Source organism: Phasianus colchicus, chromosome Z (genome assembly GCF_987193195.1).
Source record: "Phasianus colchicus chromosome Z, bPhaCol1.hap1.1, whole genome shotgun sequence".
Classification (NCBI taxonomy): Eukaryota; Metazoa; Chordata; class Aves; order Galliformes; family Phasianidae; genus Phasianus; species Phasianus colchicus.
The window spans coordinates 75,150,553-75,177,998 of record NC_143476.1 but is presented as its reverse complement, the minus strand read 5'-3'; the positions used below and the strand labels follow the sequence as shown (position 1 = coordinate 75,177,998).

The window sequence follows — 27,446 nt, the reverse complement described above, 5'->3', positions numbered from 1 at the left end:
TTATTAAATAAATGGAACAAAAAGAAAAATTATCCATTCAAAAGAGCACAGGCACAAAGCATACTCTGCATATGCAGAAAGCCACTGCGATCTTTTTTTTTTTTTTTATAAATCCCCATTAAATTTTAAGATAAGTATATTTATCTGCAATACCACAGTTTGACTTGTTTCATCTATTTGGCAGAGACTGTTGATCATTCCGACTGCAGTCACCAATTCCTTAGTTATTACAATAAATCTTTGTATTAACAATGGAAAAAGGGATTACAAAGCAGGGCATGCTGGGAAACGCAAAGAATTCCTATCAGCTTCAACATTACCATACATAAATGGAATTAAAAGTCTATATTCACCGTGAGAAATAACAGTCCTTGTTATTTGTCCTTGTAAACTGAGGTTTAGTCATCCTTAAGATACCAATTGACATCTGAAATTCAAATCCAAAAGAAAGAGGAGGTTGGACAATTGTCCAACTACTGAAATATCTCCAATTCACATTCTCAAAGGAGAGAAATAAAAGATTTAAACTAGAACAAAACCCAGGAAATCACTTGCTTGACGTTTTACTTTATCTTCCAAGAATGCAATTTATAGGTTTTTTTTTATACCTACACTTTTACTACAAAAAAGAATGCATGTAAGAAACAGTGCAAAATTGAGGCATGAAGATCAAACTTAAGCAATTAGAAGTACTTATTTAACTGTTGTAGACTTCACAATTAAAAATAATGCCCTCCCCGTCTTTTCCAGGAAAGCTGGAACACTATTAGCTTTTCACAATTCATAAAGGATAGCAGATTGATTACTTTTACCTCAGAGGCCCTAAGAAAGCATTATGACTTGCTTTTTTCCAGAATGGAGTATAAGCTACAGTTCACAGATCAGTTTACCAGTATCTCATGGTTTCTCTTTAGCACAGCATTACCAGTTCTATCATCATCTAACAGGTTATTTCTGTATATTTTCCTTTTCCTTGGTCTCTTTGAAGATCATATATTTTCCTCATTGCCTCCTTAAAAAGGAAGACACCACTAAACCTGCTGCATGGAACCCGTACTTCTCAAATGAAATAAATCTTCCGTACTATGCAACTGTCTGCATGTACAGAGTTACTGCTCAGAGTGCAACTGCTGCATGGTAAAAGGTAACAGTTTCTTTACTATAATAGCTAAGATCCTGATCTGAAATTGTCACTTCATTGTTGTAAACAGTGTAAGAGGATCCATTTCATTATGTTATCTGGTTAAGGACTATTCAGTATGAAAGCAAGAAAAACAAGCCAATTTCTGTCAGGGGAGAGTCAGTTTGGGAATTAGGAAAAAGCTTAGGAAAAAGCAGTCAGGTCCTGGCTGGCTGCCCAAGGCAGTGGTCATGGCACTGGTGAAAATTGCATCTGGACAACACACTCAGACATGGGGTTTGAATTTTTGATATTCTATGAAGTTAACCACACAGATGCACAAAAATTAATGAACAAGTTAGCAGAGTAATGAAGACCTGTGTTCTTCAGCCACTGTTTTTTTTTTTTTCCAGCCATTTAAGGATCTGCTCCAATATAGCACTAAAGAGAGTCAGCCTGAATTTTATTAATCAAGAAGAGAGAAACTCAGTCATCATGAGCATTATGAGATTTAAAGGGGCTTATGAGACTATACAAAGATCATTAGAGGATAAGAGAGGGCTTGTAGGAAAGCAAAACTTATTCCACTGCTTCCAGAGATAGGCCAAAGGCTGGAATTCTTCTGGATAAATGGGTAAGAACAAGTGTGAGAAACACAAAGGAAGGAGAGATGGGCTGGTGGTCACTACATGTGGCTACGCCCTGCATCTGAACATGGTACACTATCTTCTTGTTACAGCATTTTTTAAAATTGTAAACCATACAGAAAAGATGATGATATCTGTAAGATATGTTGATTTAATACCATATATTCATAGCTTAAAAAATACTTGCAAAATCAACATATGAAATATCTGTCTTGTTTACATATATCTACTAGAGCACTACCCTACTGAGATTCAAGACCCAATTTTGAATTACTAGTACAGTCTGCATCACCATTAATGGTATGCTCAGTATAACAGAAGCAAAAAAACCTGGAGTTGGCCACAGCCATTTTTATATAAAAGAACCTGCTTTCACTCATTCATCTCCTGTCTCTGTTTGGAGACTGGGACCTGGGAAGGAGGTGAACCGACCAGGTGAATGAATGGTTATGTGGATGGTGCCACACTCAGGGCTTCGGGTTCTCTGATCTCAGTCACACCTTCAAGGGACAGAAGAATGCAGACATTGGATGGGACACAACTGAACATGTGGGGCAAGAATATTCTGGGCAGCATGCTGGCTGGACTTGCTAACAGAGCTTTAAACTAGTTTGAACAGCAGAAGTGAATGTAGTTTTGAGTAACAGGGAGGACCCAAGTACACTGTTACTCTAAGAAGAAGCAGTGAAAAAACTCAAATTTGTCCTAAAAGAATTCAGTAGGGTTCCTCTTAGAAAGTAATGTTTCTGATAGCCCAGCTGAAGTATATCTACACCAATGCATGCAGCACTGGAAACAAGCACGAGAAGATGGAAGATGTGCTGTAACTAGAAAACTATGACCAGATTGCTACTATGGAAATGCAGTGGGATAAATTGCACAATTGGAACAATGCAGTTCAGGAGCTACAAGATTTTTAGAAGATATAGACGAGGAAGGAAGGGAGGGGAGATGCCCTCTTAACAAATGTATAGACTGCAAGAAATTGCCTCTTAAAGACAGCCAGGTTCAGGTTGAGGTTGTGGGCAAAAATTTAGGAATGGAATAATAAAGGACATTAGGCCACCTCATCAAGAGAAGTCTGCTGACAAAGTCTTCTTGCTTCAGAGGATAACTTCCTGGTCCAGATATTAGACAAACCAATGAGAGGAGAAGTACTACTCCACTTGGTGCTCACCAATGCAAGAATATCATTAAATAAGAGTGAAGGGAGTTCTGGGCTGTAGTAGCCATGCCCTGGTTGAGTTTGTGATCTTGAGGAATGTCAGCCTGACAAAGAGCAGAGTCAAGACTCTGAACTTCAGAAGAGCAAAATTCCATCTGCTTAAGGAATTACTGGATGGGAACTCCTGGGAATCCCCTGTACCTAAGCTGTCCTTAAGGGCAAAGGAATGAAACAGAACCAGCAGTTTTTAAGAATGCTTTTCTGAATGTGCAAGAGCTCTCCATCCCCAAGAATACAAAAATCAAACGAAAGAGGCAGGAAATCAGCAAGTTCAACAAATGCAAAGTGCTACACCTAGTCTGGGATTCCCCTGAACACATATACAGGCTGGAAGAAGAACTCAACAAGATCAACCCTGGGGAAAAAAAAAAAAAAAAGAGTCAGGGGGTCTGGTGGTTGAAAAGTTTGAGGCAAGCCAGCAGTGTACACTTGCAGACAAGGCCAACTGTATCCCGGGCTGCATCAAAAGAGGGGTGGCCCTCAGGGTGAGGGAGGTTGTCCCCCTCTGCTCTGCCCTTGTAAGGCATCACCTACAGTACTGCATCCAGGTCTAGAGCCCCAGCAGCATAAATACATGACAAAGTTGGAGCACACCCATAGGAGAACCATGAAGACAAGGGGAATGGAGCGCCCCTCCCACAAATAAATGTGGAAGAAGTTAAACAGCCTGGAAAAGAGAAGGCTCTGCAGAGATCTCATTGCAGCCTTCCAGTACTTAAAGGCAAGTTACAAACAGGAGGGAAATCAACTTTTTTTTTTTTTTTTAAACACAGTCTGATAATGACAGGACAGTGGAGAATGGTTTTTACACTAAAATGAGATTTAGATTGGAGAGAATCTGGGAGGAAATTCTTTACTCAGAGGGTGATGAGGCACTGGAACAGGCTGCCCAGAGAAGCTGTGAATGTCTCATTCCTAGTTGGATGAAGCAGGACTCTGGGCAGTCAGATCAAACCTGTGGCAACCCTGCCCACAACTGGGGAGCTGGAACTAGATATCTCTGAAGTCCCTTCCAACCAAAGCCATTCTGTAATTCCATGATCATTCATACATTCTGATAAATGGTGCTGGCATAAAAGGATAAACTTATTCATCTGTACACATTCATATTTAAAGATGATACAGAAATGCAAGTTATATGAAGAAATCATGCAGTCTTCCCACATCATAACTGGCATTAACCAAGCTAATCATTTAAATACTTCCATTTAGTGTTGGAGTGTGCATTTCTCCTAGCATTACCAAAGCTCTGGATTCTTACTTATGTCCAGTTTCAGTTACCATTCTCTGTTTTTATCAGTTCTTTGATGATGTGTAAAACCTTATCATCTAGGAAAGAAAACACAAACACAACAGTAAGTAAAAAAGAATAAGCCTAAAAACAGATTCCCCCTAAAAAAAAAAAAAAAAAAAATCAAGAAAATCAGAAGATGAATCTAGGTATCACAGAAAATTGAAGAAAATTTTTGATTTTTTTTGGTTATGGTGGACTCTAATGTAAGGCTAGCAAATTCTGTCCACAGGATGCAATTAGCAAGTTTGTAAAAAAAATTTGCCATGAACTGGTTGTCATAGTCATTTCAGTATTTCACAAAAGAAACTGAGAAAATGACTGTGCAACTCCAGATACATCAGCATACTGCAGCTCAGTTCCTCTCCATCTACAGTATTCTTCTGAATAGCTAGTATTAAAAAAACTTTAGCTGAGCTCCTCCATCCCTTATTTCAAGGAGCAGACATGTAATTTCACCCTGTTATCCTAAATTGTGAGATATCTCACATAACATTTAAAATTCATCCATCACATGTCATTTAATTTTTCTTTTGAGAAGTATATTTCACAATGTACTACTACCATTTTGGTCTGAGATGTTTAAAATAACAGTTGTGCAGATCATCATGCATCTTTGGATAAGCTTAATAACATGTAGGTAATATGTAGGAACTGTAGTGAACTTCAGAATTTCTCTGAAAATAATGAAATTATGTTCAGGTTGCACTAATCCTGTTGAAGGTGTAGAGTACTAACACTTTATCAGATCTGCCACAAGGTTCATTTAGTAAATACTGTAACAGCAATGCAATAATAAAGTTACCTTCAAGTGACATTTTAGGATTTTCAAGTTTCTTCTGTAAGACAGACTCTATGAGAACTCTCAGCTGTTTGAAAATTACTGCTATCTTTACAGGAGCCTATAAAGAACAAAGAAGACAAATATTCACACTACTGCCAAAGATATTCTATGCAAAAACTCAGATTAAAAAGGTCTACCTCACGTACACAGAAGTTTATAACAATATTCCTACAAACATTAAGCACATGCATAGTTTTAAGTGTATGGATAGCATATTTATGAAGTAACTAGCTTATACTGTGTCCTCTAATCTGTTTGCAGCTGTTGTTTGTAGCATCACAGTCTAAAGAACAGCAGAACGTACATACCAAACAACACATCAAACAACCAGCACACAATGACTTTATTAATTGATGTCTATATATATATTTTATTTTTTTTTTAAATTGTTTGTTGTTTTTTTTCTCCCCAGGTTTAAGCTGAAAGCACTTGCAGTTCATGGGTTTCTTAGAGTGTAGCACAGAGCCCACAGGAGCACTGAATATTGTAACCAAGTAACTAAAGTTCGCCACTTAACAGGATGCAGAGGATTTTGGCATGTGACCTGTTTCAGTTTGTCCACAAAAATATAATAAGAAAATGCATTCAGTTTTTCCATTCCCAAATAAATCTTAAATTTGTAAGATAAACCCATCCCAAATCAAGCAAACAGGTGTTTTCCATTTGGATTTTTTTCTTTCAGCAACAACACACAAAATAAGTAGTGTTTCAAAGATAGATAGGTACCTACATATTTGCAAGACTGCACAGAAGGGCACACATTTACTCGATGGAAGCAAGGTTTAGTTTCTAATTCAAATACCTTCTCTGCAACAATTTCCTTCCTGAAGAGGGGGAACTGATTTGTAATAAGCTGCACATCATTAGACTACTACTCCTCCTGCTAGAAGTAAAGATTTCACTACACACAAATTTTCCTATAATTCTCTTAAACTCTCTCCTTTCCTTCCCTCCCTTCAACCTACATAAATAGTATTCAAAAGCAGGGACTTCAAGACTGAACATTAACTGTGTAACACAGAAGACAATGGAACCATAAAAAGTAGTCACCACTCCAACACACCTGAAAATGGATCCAGCCATCAACTGTCAGGAGACGCTCCCGATGCTGGACTTCTATATCTCCACCAAAAAGCAAAATGGGAAAGGGTGATATTAAAGTGGTCTCTCTCAAGTACACTTTCGCATACCTCACCTGTTTATAAACAAACACAAGAATTAAAACCAAGCAAACAGAAATCCCTAAGATCTACATAATCAAATTTAAGTACTTATTTTTCCTTTAACAACCCAATCAAAACAAATTATTGTACACAATAGTTGGTGGTAATTTACCTCCTGTACACTACAGAAGACATCACATCTAAACCACTTTGAGTGACTAGGAAATTGGTTAAGTACTACAACTTCCTTGTTTAAAATTTAAATTTCATGTCTCTCTTCTGGTTAAGGTTGTGATAAATGTTATATGTTACATCTGGCTTTACAGCCTCTCCCAAGTGGGAAGAAACAAGAAGGGTGCACTTTCACAAACAGTTTTGTTTATTTCATTGTTCACAGAATAATGGACATTGGGAATGTTAGATATTAAGGACTCTTAAAGATGAACCGGATATTCACATATATTTTACATCAGCATATATTATTTAACCTTAGAGATGTAGTGCCACTTTTACACTATCAGCTACATTCACTATTTTCCTAGTTAACTCTTTGACAGAGCCATAACATTACCTTCTCCTGGTAAAGAAGCCATCCATACATCTGTAAGTCTCGATTTACTGAGGAGGGGTGCACTTGTGCTTTACCCTGCGCAGTTTCTACCAGGCATGCCAGCTTCTCTGTGATGTCCACAGATTTTGTATATATTATTTTTCCTACATTGTCATACAGCCCTGCAGTCAGTACAGCTTTAAGAAGAGCAATTTCATGGAGAGACAGGGATTGTGTGGCTCCATTTCCATCCCATCGATGTTGAGTTGTAGGTGTTGTGAACCCTGCTGCTCTGACCACTCTTATGAGTTCTTGCTTTACATCCTGAAATTAGTAAAGTAATAGTAAAAAAGTAAAAAAATTCAGATCTAAATTTGAAACAGGTACATACTGAAATCTGTCCTTAAGAGGTTATTTAAGTAAGACTGTGCCTTATCTTTCAAACTGAATGACAGATCTCATCTAAGAATGAGACAGTGTTAGTATTTTAATTCATAAATTTTACTTTCTGATGGTAATTCATCAAATAAAGATGAATTTTTCCAACACAAGTAACTGCAAAACTGACATGGAAGTGCAGATGAAGAAAAGGTGCGTCACTGAACTCTTCCATGTGGAAAAGTTACACTCACTGACATTCATCAGTGCTTGCTGAACATTTACGGAGTCCAAACAGTGAATGTGAGCATAGTGAGGCACTGTATGGTGAATTTCAGTAGTGGTGACAGTGGGTTATCTCCACTGTTAGAGATCTTTACAAGCACAGAATGCAGGCTGTTGTATGTACATAACTGGTGGAAACACCAGTAGCAATGGAGTACGTTGAAAAATAGTGTTTTATAGCTGGGAATTTGCTATATCAAACAGTGTTATTGTGCTCTTCGTATCTGTTGTCTTTTCCATGAAAATGAATAGGAAGCATTACTTTCACAGTGACCTATGTAAATAAGAACTGTGATACATTATCATTTAAAAAGGGTAGGATGTTTTCATGGGAATCAGGTGCAGAGCGTAATTATTTCATGTACCTCCAGAGTTAAAAGTGAAGTTCTATTAAGGAAATTTCTTCGACAGTAAGTCATTTCAGCACGATGTCCTCCCTCTTGCCGAGCCTTTTTCCACCTAAGGAAAAAAAGCCATCTTATTACACCAAAAAGGATTGTACAATAATACTCCCTCCATATCTGCACTATGATACTCAATATTCAGATCAATACAGCACAAAGACAAAAAAAACAACTTTAAATCTAGGATAAAAAGAACAAGTATGCCAATGGTACATGAGCAAGCATATTTTAAAGAATATGGTACCAAGCAAATTATCCTTTTGTGTTTCCATGTTTAACAATCTATTGTTATCCTCATGAGAAAAGCTTCAGGTGCTACCATTCAAAAGAAGATGTTTCATAAAGATATTTTCAGAACCGCATTACTTATGACAAAATGCTAGTAACACAAGAACAAGAAAATAACAATTACCCCAGATAAGCATTGTAGATTGTTATATGATCTGAGACTGCCAGTGCTATAGATGATTTTGCAAGATCTGCTTCATCTTTCCGACCAATTGGTGTAGTAAATGGTGATTTTTCTGTCATAACAGCAGCCAAAGTTGCCTGCAGTCAGTAAAGCATAAAACAGTTCAGAGTATTATACTGTAATATTACAAATGTACCACACAAATAACTGTAAATTTTCTTTTATATTAGTATTTAATAATTTCTGATTAACTTATTTAAGACAACTTACACACTGTCTAATATATAGTGATGAAAACTAAAGTACTGAATCTCAAAACTCACATAAAGCAGTTTGTCACATGACAGGCATATCTAGTTCCATATAGTCCACAGAGTGAACAACAGCTGGTTTAGATTAGACAATATTACTAGGAGAATTTTTGATTTAAACAACAATTGTAATTTTCAGATTTCAGCAGCTAACATACTTATGCATTCTCCAATTTGTATGCACCCAGGATTAGCTGAAAGTGTAAACTACACCACAGTGCCCACATCGTAAGCTACGATGTCAAGTTAATTTGCAGTAACTTTTTATCAGAACATTGTTAGCCTGCATCAGCTGCAAGCAAATCCAGACTGGTATTGCTCATATTTAAGAGCTTCTTCTGCAAGCATCATACCCCCTGTCATAACTGTGACAACCGCAGCCCAAGTTTGACTGCTCTACTATGAATGGCAACTGGAGCTTAAAAACATTTACATTATACTCTCCCCCCAGGATATTCAGATCTCTTCACCTTAAATAACACATTTTAATTTCATATTTCATCCTTTCAGCACACCATTTTTTAATAAATGGGATTAAACAGTTAACATTTTCTAAAAATATATTAATATGCACATAATTCAGATAAGCATGGCAATATTTGTTTACTCACCACGGGATCCAAGCAGCCAAATATAGCACCAAATATAAGCATTTTGCCAATTTTTACATTGACAGGAAGGGCTGCAAGGTGCTGGCCCAATGGAGTCAGTTTGGGCTCATTTAACTGACAAGCACCTATTTTCCTTAACAGGTTCATTGCATTACCAATTACTTGTGGTTGTGGTGGATCTAATGCTCTGGAAAGGAAGTCTTCAGGAGAGCCAAGATTGCATTTCTACAGAGCAAATAGGCATAAATTTCAGAATAAAGTCTACTTTACCAAAAATCAGGTGAAAATAAAGACAATAATAACAACAAGCTTTTACAGCAGCTACAAAGGAGACTGGAAAAACTCTTGCCGTCAAAAATCCATGTCCCTTCTTCTCTTAACCAATATCTTGGTTATAAGAATGAAGATGTCTCCCTACACTACGTTTACATAACTTCATTGTACAGAAAGATTAGTATGGCATGAAGAGTGATCAGAGAAGTGTTATCGGTGGTAAGAAGTAAGCATCAACTGACAAACCTGCATAGACAGAATTCAACATCTGGGCACTAATTTGCAGCCAAAGTGAAACTGTTTGCTACAACCTAGCATTTTAAATACAAGCACCTTACAAATGCTGGCAATACAATCCTCAGATCTAAAACAATGGGGGGGGAATCATTCTTCTGCACTAGTTTTCCCATGCACTTACTCAGGTTGAAGGAAATGGGTATGGAATTGTTTCTTTCAGCAGATATCAGTTCAAAGTATATTTAACTGAATTTGTGTTCTCAGTTAGAGGTTAAAGTGGAGTACTATCAGATGCAATTCTCTCTCATTCAGCATGCTCTGGATTACCCATGACACAAAGGTGGGAAAAGCTTTGCTAACTAAAACAGATTACAGCAGTCTTAGCAAGCCCCTTTTTAGCTAACAAAGTCAGTAATTTCAGAACTAAAACCATACCATAATGTGAAGGCATAATTCCTCCAAAGGCACACGTAATATTTCTGGAACTGAATACTCCATGAAACTTTCAAACCTGCAATATCAAAAACAAAGAATCAAGGATATGCAGTTTAGCTTTAGAATTCAAGTTGTAACCTCAGGTTTCAGATGCTCATTCTTTAAGAATATTCTTTTTGGGGGTGTTGAGGTCATATATCCTAATGCATGGATAAACTGCTCATTAAATTAAGGCATGTGGTATCCTGGAAGGCAGAGCTTTACTGCCTCTTCTGCATTTTCACTAAAGATCCAATTTTCAAAACAAATTCTTAAAATGCATTGCTCTCAAATTGAAATGGAAGTTTTATGTGGTTAAAAATGCACATTTCACTTATGATTTCAGAATGCATTTAACTAAAATTTAGGTTAAGGTAAAGTTACAGTAAGGTAAGGACCCTTCTGCTCCAGAGAAGCAGGAAATATGTTATTCCACTGCAGTAAAACTAACTTCACCTGCCACATAATTTGACTTTTTCTCTTATCCACATAGACACAATTTCAGAAGCTTATAGATCTGCCTGACAAGATTAAAAATATCAATGTTCAGGAGGTAACATTTGCATATACTTGGTGCAGGGCAGCAGACAATTCCTCAACTTCCATAACACCATGCTTCTACTTTCACTTTTTAAAAAGAAATAGTTTTAAATAGAAAACACATTACAGATGTAAAGAGTATGATTTACTATTAAAAAGATAATTAAAATTAAGACTAGTTAACACTTCATTGAAGTTCTTCAACTTACTTGCAGTTTTACAGTTGACTTTCTAGTTTGCATAATAAAAATAAACTTCAATGAAACTTCTGGTTTTTTTCAGAGCAAAGACAGTGGTATTTGTGATTTACACAAACAAGTGTACAGTACCTGTCTCTTGTGTACATTCGGAAGCAGAATCCATCCCTAACACGCCCAGCTCTTCCTTGGCGTTGCAAAGCACTAGCTTTGCTAACAAAAGTCTCTTCCAAGGAACTCATCTGACTGCTTTCATGATACCTTAAAAATTATAAAGCAAGTGCCAGTTCAGATTTCAGAATTAAAATTTTGATGTATATTCTATAATTGACTAAAAGTAACTGCCTATTGAAACTGTATTTATTAGTATTTACTTGAGAGTATGATGTTCAATTTGAAAACTAAGCATACCTGGGGGAAACTTTATATCATAGAACCTTGGATACAACTGATGAACAAAAGTGTATAATTTGGGAAAGAGGTGTAGCATTAGTTTATCAAGTTCATCTCCCTAGCAGTTTAGAATCAGTTCATACTTGTGGCAACCAGGCATGGACTCAGATGTGAACAATCCAGATTGTTTATTACAGGCTCTCACATAACTTATATACATTCACAATTTTTTAGCTTTCCCATCTTCCTGTACAGCTTCCCCATCTGCCTTTATATGTCAACAAACTACTCCAAAAACACTCCTTAACTGTGCATCCAGTCAGAGCTATGAGCTGTTCCTTTTGCTTTTACTCTTCTTCTAGAGATGTCCTTGGTTCTCAGCCTTACATTCTCACGCTGTTTACTTGCTTCACAGCTGCTGCTCTGAATAACCTTTCTTGTATTCCCACATATACTTTATAAAGATTTACACATTTATGATAGAAAAACTCTTAAAACCTGGGATAGTATGAAAATGATTTACTTTACACCTAAGCCAGTACTTCACCACGATGATTCCTATCCATAAAAAGCTCCCCTTGTTATTCTTCATATCATTTGAAAGTCCAAAACTCCATCCCAATCTTGCAAGCCATTATATGAGCTTAGTATGTTTTTAATCTGTAGGTTAATAAGGATACTACTAAACTTCCTCAGTGCTAGCCTGCAAACATTAGCAGTCCAGTTATCAGTCTGTTATTGATAGAAAAAAAAAAAAAAAAGAAATCCCTCACCTGTTTTCTTTTGTTCTCCCAGAATCAATTACAAAAACAACATCTGGTATTGTAATACCTGTCTCTGCTATATTTGTTGCCAAAACAATCTGAAATAAATTAGCAAAAATAAAAGAATTAAGAAAAGTAAGTTTTCATCTTTGAAATCAATATTTTAAAAACACTGTTAGTTTCTTACCCAGAATTATTTTCCTAAACATTTCCAACAGCATTAAAACTACACAAGTTGGAAAATTATTCAGTTTTCCCCAATTAATGAGGAATCAAAAGTTGTGAGAATTTCACAAACACTTTTTGTTTTTTATAATCCATCAAGATTACAGCAGCTACTATTTGCTAAAAATAGCCAATATGACTAGCCTGGCAGTAACCAAAGTACTATTTCTGAAATAACAAGTTGTTATTGTTGTTAAATTATAGAAAAAAAGCTCCTTGAAAAAACATTAGGTTTAAGAGTTTGCCTGATCACTGTCAAGATTTTCACAGCATGTTAACTTCAATCTATTACACAGCACCAGCTTAGAATCACAGAATCGTAGGGGTTGGAAGGGTCCTCGAGTTATAACTCCAACAGCCCTGCTAAAGCAGGTTCCCTACAATAGGTCACAATAGGTAGGCGTCCAGCCAGAATTGACTATCTCCGCAGAAGACAACTCCACAATCTCTGTGAAACCTGTTCCAGTGTTCTGTCACCCTTACCGCACAGAAGCTCTTCCATAAGTTAGTACAGAACCTCCTATGTTCAAGCTCTAGGCCATTACTCTTTGCCCTGCTGCTACACACCATCATCTGCCTCCCACCTCCATTTGGATATTTATTAACATTCATCAGATCCCCTCTCAGTCTTCTTCGGGTTACTCAGCCTCTTCTCATACAGAAGATGCTCCACAACTTTTAACTTCTTTATGGCCCTCTGCAGGACCTCTGCTGAAAGAAACAGAATAACTGTTTCTTCCTAGTGAGAAAATCCTAGGAACAACTGGTTGTCATGTGGTTCTTTATGGTAGAACTTCAGTTCACTGAAATAAATAATTTCTTACTTTGCCTTTTTAATTATGTCATACCTTTCTAACACCAAGAGGAGGTATTGTAAATGCAGCTGCTTGATCTTGTGTTGAAAGAACAGAATGCAAAGCTATCAATCTGTGCCTAAAATAAGAAATTACACTAATCAATATGTATACTACAATAAGACCAGAACAATGAGAGAAAAATTGAAGAAAGCAACTAGAATGAACACTAGAAAGAGTAAAAACTTGTATGGTTAGGCAAGAAAACCTTCTTCTATATTTTACTACAATTTTAAGAATAGTACTACAAACACCATTAGTTCAGGGATTTTTTCTTCAGCAATAATGCTGGGGAAGTACTATACTTCTGTAAAACTCCAGGTAAATTTACACAAACAGTACAGTAAAAAATGCAATTAGGTGTCTACAAGTCTGAGTTCGTTACATTATGCTTTTGAGGTAAGGACTGTCACTGAAGCTTTGTGCATAAACATGTAGCTTTTAGCACAAGTAAGAGAAGTCTTCAAAAAGAGATACAGATTTATACTTCCTTCTCTGCTAGACCTTAAGTACATCTGTGAATATCTAGAATTTGACAGCAAATATTCTTCATATGATATAGTTTCGCTATCCCTTATTTACCTATAAAATAAGTTTCACCTATACTATTTCTAAGCACTTCTTTTTTGATTAATAAAAGATATTTGTAGGTGCAAAGTAGGCTCAAATGTGCAATTATCAACATCCCTTTTCAAGAATGGCAGGCCATAAAAATCAAGATGAATATATTAGTCAAGTTAATTAGCTGATTTTATAGAGAATATCTACATCACCTATCACACAAGCTAAATCTTCTGTCAGTTGAAATGAGATCATACAACTGCTGGATATGAGCAAGGCCTGGTAAAAAGATAAGCACAGCGCCTTCAGTGTTCTTGAACTGGGGACTTCTATCTGGAAAGTTACAATAAAGACAAACAGTTAAGACAAAAAAAAAATCTGCAAACAGCTTTATCTGGTAACAGGAAATAATTCTGAGGCCTGAGTGTTTTATTTTTATTTAAGGTATTTTAGGATATTTTATATAAAAAATGAATACAAGTATTCTTATTACTAGTAAACACTAGGAAGTAAGTAGAAAGGGCAGTCACAAGTACATAAACATCTTAAGAAGTACCTAAGTATGCAAGCAACTCCAAAATAAGTTCAAGGTTGATCTTGTAAGGATTCATATAGAAGACTGCTTGCTGGGTCCGACTGCTATACTTCTGATAGTAAGGAGCCAAATCAATACCAGATCCTGACTGGACTGGGACATACTCCTAGAAAGGAAGAAAAAAAAAATCATGTTTGATGTTTTAAAACAAGAGGAGAATGTTAATTTGTCACTTACTTTAAGCCCCTTGATGTAGATATTGTGATAAGTGACAATCAATTGACTAACTTCACATGGACATCAGGGAGAATTAGATTTAATCAGACATCTACATATCCAGTGTATGTATAAAGGATGTTTGTTCTGCCAACTATACATTGCCTATAAATATCTCAGACATACATACTTAGCAGGCCTCTACATTAGGTGGTACTGTTCTAAGTTATTTCACTGTTACAAGTTATTTCACTGTTAATCAAAGCACTTTAGAAAGAAGCTTGCCACCACATTCTCATGGACTGGAGTCTCAACACAAATAAATAAAAAATGGAGGACCACTTCAGAGTACTTTGACTTCAACTAAAACATGTTGCTGTAATGACCTGTCTAGCCACCACTCTGGACAAAGTTAGCAGAGAACAGCATATTCAGAATAGTTACACTGGTGTCATCACACCAAACTAAGTGTACCCGCAGAAACCTGAAGACAGCAAGTTGTCTAACAGGCATGAACAGACTAAAGTTGCCAGAAGTCAAAAGACATTTGTAACCTCTTTCCTTACAGAGTTCTAATTCAGAAACAAGTACAACTGCCATTGTAGAATTAATTATAGTATCATAGTACTAATAATTAATAATTATAGTATTAATCATAGCCAGTTGATCCAAAAACCTCTGATGTCTTACAGAAATCATTTTATTTGGCATGCCAAGCTGGAGGATCTTGAGAGGATGTGGCCTTGTCATTTCTTTTTCAGTTCACTAGTGAGAATAATTCTTTGGGACAACTAACTCAAATGCTTTTTCCTGATGCTGCTTACAGGTCTAGACCTGGGAGTCTGCACAAGAGAAACAACAGAACTCAGCACCAAATACATTAAAATCATGACAGCTATAAAAGAATTGGGAGATTAAAAAACAAAAGGACTTATATTTAGTAAACACTTTATTTCCACTGCAGAAGAGCCATTGTGTCTGTCTTGAATCAACTCCTGAAATAACATTTGGTTTTATACACTCCAATTACATTTATTAAATGTACTTGAAAGCAATAAAATAAAAATCTAAAACTGAAACTAGAAATACCTATTTTACCTGATACTTTGTGGTGCCTCCTCCTTTTGTAGTAATATTTATCATTATTTCTTCCTCTTCCTCTAAGAATTTCTGACAATATTCTGAGTCTTTCTCTAGAACATAGCCAGTTGCTTCAATTACATCTTCAACATGGAAAACCTTCAATGAAAAATCCCAAGAGAAATAAAAAGGTATATCTAGGCCATTACTCTTTGTCATGCTGCTACACACCACAACCTGCCTCCCTCCTCCATTTGGATATTTATTAACATTCATCAGATCCCATCTCTTTTTCAGGTTACTCAGCCTATTCAGCAGGTTCTTTGTTCTGTAAGGCTTATACACAAAGCTGAATGGGGCGTCCTTTCCTGTATTAATACTGCAGTAGATTTGGAAAATTTGGCTTAATTTTTCATGATTTTTGAAAACTTAGTTTAGATCCTCTTAGTTTAATATACCCCATATAACAATCAACATTGCATTTATCGTAGCCTATAACGAGTACGAAAAATGTACAACTTTGTCATTGCATAGGTGTACGTAGGAAGTATCTGCGTGTGTATGTAGAAAGTACAGAGAAATCAACCTCTCTCCTCTTTTTTGCTATCTAGAGAACATTTTTTTTTGTTGTTCTAGAGAACAGAGAAAAATAAAAATGTCGTTACTCAAGCAAGAACTGATTTTACATCTCTTTCTCTGGAGATATTAAAAACCTTCCTGGATGCTTTCTTGTGCAACCTACACTAAGGAACTTGCTTTAGCAAGGGGGTTGGACTAGATAATCTTCAGATGTCTCTTCTACCTCCTGTTATTCTGTTAATCAATGGATAACATATCAGAAAAAATACTAAAACCATATAGTATTACAATTCAAAGCATTGAAACAATTTTAAGTTTCCAAAAAGGAAAGAGTCTACTAGTCACTGAAATACACACTTAAGCTATTTTTCTTACAAAAATTATGTATTTACATTCACTATAGATGCTAACTAGTCAAACACTGTATAGGTACATAGAGAGTGCCTTTTATAATCAAAGAAATATTCACTTACCTCAACAGGGTAACTTCTCCCTGAGATCCTTAAAATGGGACAGTGTGAAAAATAGCTGGAAAACTTCTCACTGTCTACAGTAGCACTCATCAAAATAAGATGCAGATCTGAACGCTTGTGCAAGATCTCTTTCAGGATAACTAGTAAGAAATCAGACTGGACACTTCTTTCATGTACCTAGAAGAAGAAAAAACATATCTTAGGATCACCAAGGTTCGAAAAACCTCCAATATCACCCAGTCCAATCATCCATCTACCAATATCTCTGCATTAATCCATGTCCCTTAGTACAACATTCTTTGAATGACTCCACCACATCAGTGAGCAGCCCATTTCAGTGTCTGACCACTCTTTCAGCGAAGAAAATTTTCCTAACGTCCAACAGAAATCTCCTCTGACACAACTTGAGGCCATTCCCTGTAGTCCTGTTGCTAGTTATGTGGGAGAGGAAGCTAACCTCCAATTCACCATAACCTCCTTTCAAGTAGTTGTAGACAGCGATAAAGTCTCCCCTGAGCTTCCTCATCTCCAGACTAAACAATCTCAGTTCACTCAGCTGCATCTCATTCAACTTGTGCTCCAGAACCCTAACCATTGCCCTCCTCCAGACAGGTTTCAGGGCCTTGATGTTTTTCTCGTAGTGAGGAGCTCAAAACCAAACACAGTATTTGAGGCATGGGTTTTATCAGAGCCGAGTGTACAGCAAAACAATCACTTTCCTGCTCCTGCTGACAACACTTGTTCTGATACAAGACAGGATACCATTTGCCTTCTTGGCCACCTGGGCACACACTATTGGCTCATGCTTAGCTGAGTGTCGAGCAGCACTCCTAGGTCCGTTTCTTCCGCAGCCTTCCAGACACTCTGGTCACAAGCCTAAACAGTGCTACGGGCTTTGGGCAAAGTGCAGGAGCTGGAACTTGGTCTTACTCAACTCCTTCCCACTGACCTCAGCCCAGTGATCCTGCCTGTCCAGATCCTTCTGCAGGGTCCTCCTACCCCTAGATACCAAGATGGAAGTAAGTGTGGATTTGTCATCTGCTTATTTACTGGCAGTGCACTCAGTCCCCTCATCCAGGTCATCAGTAAAGATACTAAACAGGACAGGCCCCAGTACCAACTCCTGGCAAACACTACTCATGACCAGTTGCCAGATGGGTGTGACTCCATTCACCACCACTCTTTAGGCCTGGCTCTCCAGCCAGTTCTTTACCCAGAAAGTATTATACCTGTCCAAGATACAGGCTGCCAGCTTCTCCAAGGGAATGTGACACTGTGAGAGACAGCGTCAAAGGCATTGCTGAAGCCTAAGCAGACTACATCAATAGCTTTTCCCTTATCCATCCAGGTAGGTCACTTAATCATAGAGAGAGACCAGGTTAGTAAAGCAGGACCTGCCTTTCATGAACCCATTCTGACTGGGCCCGATCTCCCAGTTGTACCACAGATGCTGCAGCAGTCTCACTCCAGATGATCTGTTCCACTACTTTTCTTGGCACTGAGGTCAGGCTGACAGGCCTGTAGATCCCCAGATCCTTCTTACAATCTTTCTTATACATATCATCTATAGAAAGGTGTTAGAAATCTAGGCCCAGGATAACTATAGTTTCTGTAGAACAAAAAGAGCTGACAACCTCATCTACAATAACATGAGATATACTTGAGAGAAGACCATCTTCTTGAAGTTTCCGAAGCAGAACACCTGTTGTACAGTATAGCAGTCTGGTGGCTTCTCCTGTTCTTGACTCCATACGAATTTGATACCCACATAGGGAGTTCTTTAAGAGAAATAACAATATGTTAAAAAGTAGCAATAATTTAAAGTAGCGAACAAACAACAAACACTCAAAATTAAATTTAAGCACTGTTAGAATTTGGTACAAGTTACTATCTAATTGGTTAATTAGATAGTTAAATGACTACCACACTGTTTTTACCATACACATTTGTCTTTGTTACAAAAGCAAAAACATACATTAGAAGACAGTAAATTTCTCCAGAGCAGTAAAGAGATGCTCAGTATTCTTTCTAAGGCTTCTTGGCAGTTCTTAAAAATATTTTTATAATGTATTTATGGAGCCCCTCAAGGAATTTCACACAAAGATTACCATAAAACACACACGACCTTGCATTTCTACAAATAAAATTATAGCTTATTTGGAAGGGACCTCAAAGCTGAGGCAGACTTCAAGACAGATTTGATTGCTCAGCTTTATCCAGCACAGTTGTCTCTTCAGGACAGATACGAGACCTCCCACAGCAATCTGCTCTAGTATGTGACAATCCCCATCGTGAAATACTTCCTCTTAGTCACTTTTGTTAATTTTTTTTTTTTTTTTTTTTAAGAAATCATGTATGCATACTCAGAGGTCTAAAGATGACAATCTATAAAAAACAGCAGACATGGTAAAAAAAACACATTTTACTATTCCTTACATAATCAAATAATTATGTGTTTTGCTTTATAACAAGTATTCAGCTCCCTACATTTGATCAAAATTAAAAATAGGAATAAAGACACCTCTTACTTTTCCTCCAGGTCCAGATTCACAGCCTAGCTCTTCACAAACCCTTGTGGCCAAACTCACTGCTGAGATTCTTCGGGGTTGTGTGCACACAATATTACATTTACTTGTTCCCTCATCCAGCAACAAGTCTTCTAACAAGAAATGAGGCACCTGAGTACTCTTCCCACTGCCCGTTTCTCCAGCTACAACAACTACTCGATGTTTTTTAAGAGTTTCTACAATTGAATGTCTGTGCTTAAATACAGGTAATTCCTGTCTTTCTTTCAGAAATTTTTGGTATCTGGATGAACTTTGCAGCTTTCTGAACAAATTCCTTGAAGGTTCCAAATTATCAATGTCTGCCGTCTCAAGGGAGGGACTGCTGAAGTCCTCATCAGAAACTAGGTTCTCCCAGGAATCTTCAGGACCTTCAGATACTTCTGGCCGCTTTTCAGATTGTAGCTGCTGCTGCTGTTTTAGTTTGTTTAATAATTTAGCAATAAAGTTATCACGTGGCTTGTTAGTTTCTATTTTGTTTTCTTCTTCCTTTTTCTTTTCAATATCACTCCACTCTAGCCAAACATCTCGGTAGGTAGGAGGCAGCAACTGATGAACTGACTTTGGGAGAAAAAATTTAAAAAGTCACTCTGCACACTACTCGCAGTATCGCTAATGTTATGCATAAACGAACTTGAGTATCAGAAGATAAAAAACATGAAATAAGGACCTTTTCTAAAAACAGAAGCTATGAAAACAGCAACATAGGTATCAACAATGCTTTATAGCCTCAACAAGCTTGTGTTCTTCACAACACTGAAATAACAGTTTTACTACAGATTAACTTCCTCTCCATGTGCTCTGATGCACGTGACTGTCAGTAAAAGCAAATTAAGGTATAACCCAAGCAAATAATGTAATGGGTAATATTTGAGTCAACTGTTTCTAGAATTTAACCAAAGATACTACAATGTAAAAACGCAAAGAGATTCCATGCTGAAAACAGAAACACCTATGTCTTACCTGTCCTTTGGTTAGATGATAGAGTGCCAAAGTAGCAGCTAAATGTTGCGCTTGCATACTATCTTCTGTTACGATTGTAGGACACATCGTCATTACATCATCTGATGACTTGGTAACTCTGACCCTTAAACACAGATTCATACAGGCATTTCTCTTAATCTTTCCTAGCTATATAAAACAGCACACCTTTTTTTTTTTTTTTTTAACAAAAAAATTAATGAGGAAAAACAGGAAAACTAAGCAAGTTCACTATTACAAAAAGTTGTTGAGTAATCAGAGATAGTTGATAATGTTTGTCTGAATAGCAGAAAAGTTTCAGGAGATTTCAGCAGAGAATTTGCACTCCCTGCTCTTACATTGTCTTTATCTCCTTTAAATCAGAAGTATTTATATACATATAGAACACCATTAAGATTAGCTGCTTTGGAAAAAGGACTCAGTATTTCTATAATTACTTAACACAGATTAGATACTGAAAGGACAGTTAAACAGATGTTAACATCTCAGCAGACTGTTAGCAGATACATGCCAGACACAACAGCAATCAGATTTAATATAGTCTCAGAAGAACTATTTGAATGTTTTGTTCATAGCTTCTACCTCGAGCAAGATGGGATTTTCATTTTACTTAGTTCCTCAAAGAGGTACTGCTAATTTGTAATCCATGTTTACCTTATGGGTATATAATAATGTTCTATTTCATAGCACTGTATTATAGATAAACATTCAAAAAGAAATGGAATGTTTTAGTAGCTTTCACAAAACTCTAACTCCCACTTTAAAAGAAATCTCAAAAGGGGAATACAAAAAAAAATTTGTATGACTAAAACCAAAAGTTTAACATGTTGCTTTGAACAAGAATTCTAGAAGTCAATTGTCCAAAATTATCTCCCAGAATTTGCTTCAGAACAGAATTTGAAGCTTGATAAGCTAACCCCCTCAAGGGATCAGTTTCATTTTTGCCATAGTATCCAGCCTTAGAATTACTTTTGTAGAGCCATCCAGTGTAAAAATATCTCCCTGCTAGACAAAAATCACCTCAGACAAACACCCTTTTATCCACTTAAATCCAGATCAACCTGACAAAACAAGTAACCAGCATTTCTGTATTTAAATGAACCAAAAAGAAAATTGAGATCATGAGAAATACATACCTACATTTCCAGTATCTTCCAACTGGAACCTTTTCAAAAGCAGGATTTGGGCTCTTGGGAAAATTCTTCCTGCACCAGTCAATCAAAAATTGTTTTGGTGATTTACCAGTCCAGCTCCGAGCACTATAATCAAAATTTCTTATATCTAGTGGTTCTTTCTTTTTGGCTACAAGAGTAAAATGATACACATTTTAATTTTCCTAAAGTTCATTTTAAATCTATTATAATTAAGAATTTTTAAAGTTTGGTTCAAACACGTTTTTATTGAACCAGATATTTTTCTAAAGTGCTGTACAGGTCTATAAAATAAATATAAAATACTAGTGCTGATACCTCAGAGAAATCCCCGCTTCTTCAGAATGAGGTATCTAGCAGAAAATTAACTGCAATATTCTTTTTGCTATTGTTGATAACTCAGTAATTTAAGAGCTTTCACCAGTGTTTTTATCCAAAAATAATATAATAATTCGAAAATGAGTATAGCGCAGAAAGTTGAGAGGGTGTCAATTAATGGCAATAGTCATAAGTCCCACAGCAATGAAAAAATGCAAGATTTTAGACCTAACTATGCCAGAAATAGTTTGTCATCAAGCATTAAAAAATAAATACAGAGCCTACCAAATCAGTTAGGTCAGAGAGACAGCCCACCTGCCTTTCCCCACCACCAGAACTTCACAACTGCATACTGAAATGTCATATAATCCTTAACAAAGTGATACTATAGATCTGTTGTACATGCCAGGTTTGTACTGAACAACTTTCAAACCTTTTTCTTCCTTTGCAGTACCATCGGGTTTTTCAAGCAAACTCAAATTTAAAGTGGTTTCTTGAGGTTGAGGTGGGGGAGCTTTTTTCTTCTCCTTCTGTTGTTGGTTTGACGTTTTTATAGCTGGATCAAAGACAGGATGCTCTTCAAGCATTGCCATTTCTGTCAAAGAGAGAATATAACTTACTCTCATCAACTGCTGACTATCTGTGTTTAATTAATTACATAAATTCATACTGAGAACCCCAAAATTCAAATTAATGAAGTGATACAGACTTTTTCTGATTTAATCCCTGTGAAAAGAGTAAGTTCTGTAGTTCACACAGTAGTATGAAACACGATTAAATGAATTTAATCTTACTCAAACAACCTATTTAACTAACAGATACACAGGCCACAAAATAAAACTTTAATTTGCTTGCTGCTACCTTGTTGAATTCTTCTTATTTTCTCTTGTGCCACCTTCTGGCCTTGCTTGTCTTTGTCTTGCTTGGAGACGCTTGCTTGTTCTTTTGCTTCTGAAAGCTTTGCAGCCAGATGTACATACCTTTCATTCTATTTCAAACAATTATTAATTACAAGTTTAATATTAATGTGTTTTTTTTTTTTTTAAGTTCAGTAAAAGTTACACGATTCTTTATATCAAACTTAAAAACTATTCATTCCTCATTTACATAACTAACAGTTGAAACCTCTTAGATTTACAGACCATCTCCACTCAGTTGTTTGCAATGATGTAAAATCTTAAGATAACTTAAAAATAGACTAGCTATTCAACCTGCAGTTTTTAAATAATCAGATCCACAAGTTGCAGATGTATGAGACTTAACAGATTTTGAAGGACTTCTCATGAAACATTCTATCGTACTGGTCAAATATTACATCTTACTGGGTCAAACTTTTCTTCATCTGTCTCTTTCACAGATTCGTTTTTCTCTTCATCACTCTGTTGCTCAGCATACCGCAAAATCCACTCCTTCATACTCACTTCTTTCTGTTCCTTTGTATTTGTCTCCTAGGGAGAGTAATCAAAGTTACGAGTAGTAACAGTAAGGAAAAAGCACTGACATTTATCTCGGTATTAAGGAAACTACTGTTTAAGATTATCATTTAAGCTGATTTTTATCATGTACAAATGATAGTCTTTCATGTCATGAAGAAAATTAATCCATTCCAGGAGAAAAAAATCACCTATGATTTACAATTAATTAACTCAAACAATGAACTATAGAATTTAAAAGACTTCACATGGAAAAAAGTTAACTTCCACATGACTGCTCCATTACAGTTAAAATAATGAGACAATTATTAAGCATAACCTATTTTCAAAATTTGGACATGTCAGTGCTGAAGTCGTTGCAAATTCCATGCTTCAGAAAATTTTGTGCTCCCTTACCACCACATACAAATAAATTTCATCAATTACCTTAGTTTCAGGGCAATTCTCTTTTTTTTTCTTATTTGTTAAGCGAGGTGGAGGTTCACGTTGTGACACTTGAGAACAAAATTTTGCTCTAGGTCTCTGTTGCTGCTCTTCGAACTGCTGGCTAAAGCCTTCAGGCAAGGCATCTTCAAAAAAAATTGAGAAAAATACAAAACAAGTCACAAATTATGTCAAAAACAACTACTGAAATTATCACTTAAAGCACGTCAGGTACCAACTAGAAGAACGTAAAGCAAAAACAGTATGTCTGAAATAACAGTTGACCTTTAACATTTAGGTAGGTCAGTATTTGCTTTTTGGACTTTCAAAAAACTCTACAGGTAGGAAGAAAAGAACCTGTGACTATAAAAAGTCACAAAAACAGTCAACAGTACAACTAGGAAAAGAACACTGTTGTGTCTATTGGTGTTAGTGAAACAACCTATTTGACTGCTACTGTCAAGTATTCTCACATTAGAGCTGGTCATATCGTTCTATTAAAAACTGTATTCAGTTCTCTGCCACCATACTTACCATCAGGAAGGTTTAAACAAAGCCAGTCAAGTGCAGAATGAAGATCACCACCATATAAAAGTGTATTTTTCATTGCATCTTCAATGTGTTCAGTCTTAAAAGAAAACCTTTGTAAAGCCATGTACACATCCTACAAATAATAATGAGTTTTAAAATATTAGTATTTGAAGTATCAATTTAATAATTTAATAGGAGCTCATGCTCCTATTTCTCCACTTTCCAAATAACTGATATTAAATGGACATAAAAAGGATAAATTAACTTATCAAAAAATGGAGTAGAAAATCCTGTTCTGAGTACAAAACTAATTAATTTAAATTGTAAGTATATACACATACACAGAAATAAAGCCATTTCCTATCTCTGATACAGTGTACGTATTTTCTGGTTAGAAAGATAAACCTGCAATTTTTCAGCTATGGTACAGAACCAATAGAATAGAAAACAAAATAATAGAGATTACGGTCTACTATGCTATCTATTTGAAAGTGACTGTGGTTATTGAAAGCACAGAGACATCTTTTCTGATAAACATACTAACTGATTCCACTGGCTAATTATTAATGAAATTAATGGAAAAGTACACTAGTTTGTACTATACACAGGAGTATAAATGATGAAAAACAGACAGTCTAAATAAGCAAGGTCAGAGGACACCATTTTAAACTCTACCTGTAGTTTCTTAGTAGTCAGTCTTCTGGAAATCATTCCTTTGTCATTGTTTTGTTTTTTATGGTCATTGATTATATCAATAATCCTTTTCTCCAAATTACTGCTTATCATTACCTGCATAAGGAGAAGTAGTCATTGTAAAGCAAAATATTACAAGTTTTCATGATATTTCAATTCTCTTCATAACAGAGTAAAGGAAATACAGACATTCAAATACATACTTCTCTAGTTTTCCACGAATGTGGTAAAACTTTCTTGCAAAAAGATTATTCTTCTTTTTATTGTATATTTCTACCTGAAATAGAACAACTCATTTCCAATCAAGAAACTCTCATTTACACCTCCAAGGGAGAAACTACTTCCTTTGCTACAGTGTAAGGAAGAAAATAACCTATTGTAATGAACAAGATCTTTCTTTTCCACTTATAAAAGAACTGATATAAAATAACTTGACCATTAAGACAATCTTTTGAGACTATCTTCCTTATCAGGCTTACAAAAATCTAGATATAGTAATTCTAGTATCCTTAGCATTCCTAAAACATGAAGCACGTAACGCATCTTCTGTCACTGAAACAAATACAGGTGTTCTGGCCTAATAGTCTACTCTATTTCTCAAGGCAGACTCAAAATCTCAAGCAGCTCAAGCACCAAAGTCTAATACACGAAAGTTGCTTACTTGCATAGCAACGAGTAAACATTTCTCAGGTAAAATAGTACCATAAAAAACAAAACTGTTTCACATAAAGATACTCACCTTAAGAATAGATTTATCTAGATTTGCAGCTGCAGCAGCACTGGAATCTATTGGTGAACTAAAACTGTAAGTTTTTGGACCTGCAAAATGCAGTTACCATTGATTACATGAGCAGAGCACAGAAAACATTCTTTATAGTTTTAAAGCAGATCTAACATCTGAAGGTTAGCACAGAGAAGGATTATACTATTATGCCCGTAACATGCACATGCATAAGGGATACAAGATCAATGGTACAGAAAGACTTTCTACCAAGGAATGGTAATGAAGGAAGTTGAAGAGGATATTGAGTAGAAATGGTATCTAGCTAGGTTACTCAGCTACAATTGGTGTGGGAGAACGTAAAGGTAACCTCTGGAAGTATCACTGCATGTCTGACCTGTTTCTACCTAGGTGATACCTGTTTTTGGCCTCTCACAGCACAGCTTGTTGCTGGATGTCATCCTTTTTGAAAATGCATATGCTGTTTCTGTTGCTGCGCAACCACACATAAGCCAGATAACCTCAGAGCTTCTAGCACCCTACAGATCAGTGGACAGAGTGAGGCCCTCTAGGAGGTACTGCTGCCTCCCAGCCTCTAGGAAGGCAGGACAGCACGCCAGCACTGAACAGCCTGTAAAGGTGCATGAGGACAGTTTGCTGCTGGGTCAGGACTGGATGCAGAGAACAGCATTTCAGAAAAAGTAGTCAACTCTGGTCTGGAGCTACAGACAGCAGTAAAGCACTGACAAGCTAATTACTGCTACTCTGTCCAACTGTTCAGTACTAGAGTTATGCTAACTTATTTATCACTTAAACCAACTTGTTTTTGACCATAGCATATAAATGAGATAGAATCATAGAATCATCCAGGTCAGACTGCCAAGATCATCCAGTCCAACCATCTACCTGCCATCAATGTTTCCCCATTAAACCATATCCCTTAGCACAACACCTAAACATTTATTGAACAGCTCCAGAGATGGTGACTCAACCACACCTCTGGGCAGCACCTGACCACTCTTCAGTTTCTGAGAACAACTGAGAATTATGGTATTGAAGATGTGAGGCATGAAAGGCATCAGAAGCCAGATTTGAGAAAACAGAGCACGTACTGAGAGGCTCAGGGAGTCTAAAACACAGCATACTGGAAGAGACTGCAGGACTTCGTATTAACAGGCAGCGATCTCCAACAGGCAGACCACTACGTGGTTCTCTCACAGACAGCAGTACAGGCTGCTGCTGGCACTACCAGGCATCAGAACCGCATCCGACAGACGTGGTGTGCCAAAAGAAGCTGTCAGTGCTGTGAGGTACCAGCTCAGGGCCGTTCCCAGCCCCCTCTGCCGCTCCCACAGCCCAACCGGGAGCTGCCAGCCCTGCAGCTGATACCACCTCGAAAATCACACCACGCGAAAATAAACACAACCCAGGCTAAGTCGGCTCTGTACACAGATGGGAAAAGCACCGCGCCAACACGAGCGAGGCCGGCAGCCTACTGAGGGGGCTGTCTGCGATCACCTCAGCGGAAGGCAGCCGCAAGACCGCCCTGGAACTCCCCGCGGCGGGACGGCCCGGCGCAGGCCCGGAGCTCCGCTAGGACGGACTCCGGGCTACGCTCTCTCAGGCCCGCTCACTCCAGACCAGCCCCTTCCCGCCCCGCCTCCCCCCGACACAGCCGCCGTACGAGGAGATCCGAACGCGATGCCCGCGTCCGGGTCCCGCCACCTTGCTTGACGCGGGGCTCCTTGCAGGCGGGCGACGGCCGCGGGGCCGCTCTACTGCCCGCCGCCTCGTTGGCAGCAGCGGCGGCACCGGCCTCGGCGGCGGCTCGCGATCGGGCGGCGGCGGTAGCCGCGGCGGCGGCGGAGGCGGCGTGGGCCGAGCCGCCGCCGCCGGCGCGGTGCTTCTTGCTGCGGCCGCCCATGACGACCCCGTACCGGAAGCGGAAGCGGCCGGGAGCGCGTGCGGGGAGGTGGCTCCGGGTACCGC

At 37.4% G+C, this 27,446-nt stretch overlaps 1 protein-coding gene across 1 annotated transcript; it reads right to left on the bottom strand.

The window, feature by feature from the left end:
* Positions 1-362: 362 nt before the first annotated feature.
* DHX29 (DExH-box helicase 29) lies at positions 363-27,381 on the bottom strand. Its single transcript, XM_031609481.2, has 27 exons — positions 27,183-27,381; positions 25,476-25,555; positions 24,719-24,832; positions 24,047-24,176; positions 23,516-23,658; positions 22,979-23,104; positions 22,518-22,644; positions 22,090-22,251; positions 21,324-21,489; positions 20,170-20,293; positions 19,171-19,767; positions 18,277-18,420; positions 16,643-16,819; positions 15,609-15,749; positions 14,316-14,460; positions 13,972-14,092; positions 13,193-13,277; positions 12,129-12,217; positions 11,095-11,223; positions 10,187-10,262; positions 9,242-9,466; positions 8,320-8,456; positions 7,869-7,962; positions 6,862-7,164; positions 6,191-6,322; positions 5,089-5,185; positions 363-4,321 (listed from the first exon to the last, which is right to left on the bottom strand). The coding sequence occupies exons 1-27, from the start codon at positions 27,379-27,381 to the stop codon at positions 4,266-4,268; spliced, it is 4,119 nt and encodes a 1,372-aa protein (XP_031465341.2). The 3' UTR covers positions 363-4,265.
* Positions 27,382-27,446: the final 65 nt, after the last annotated feature.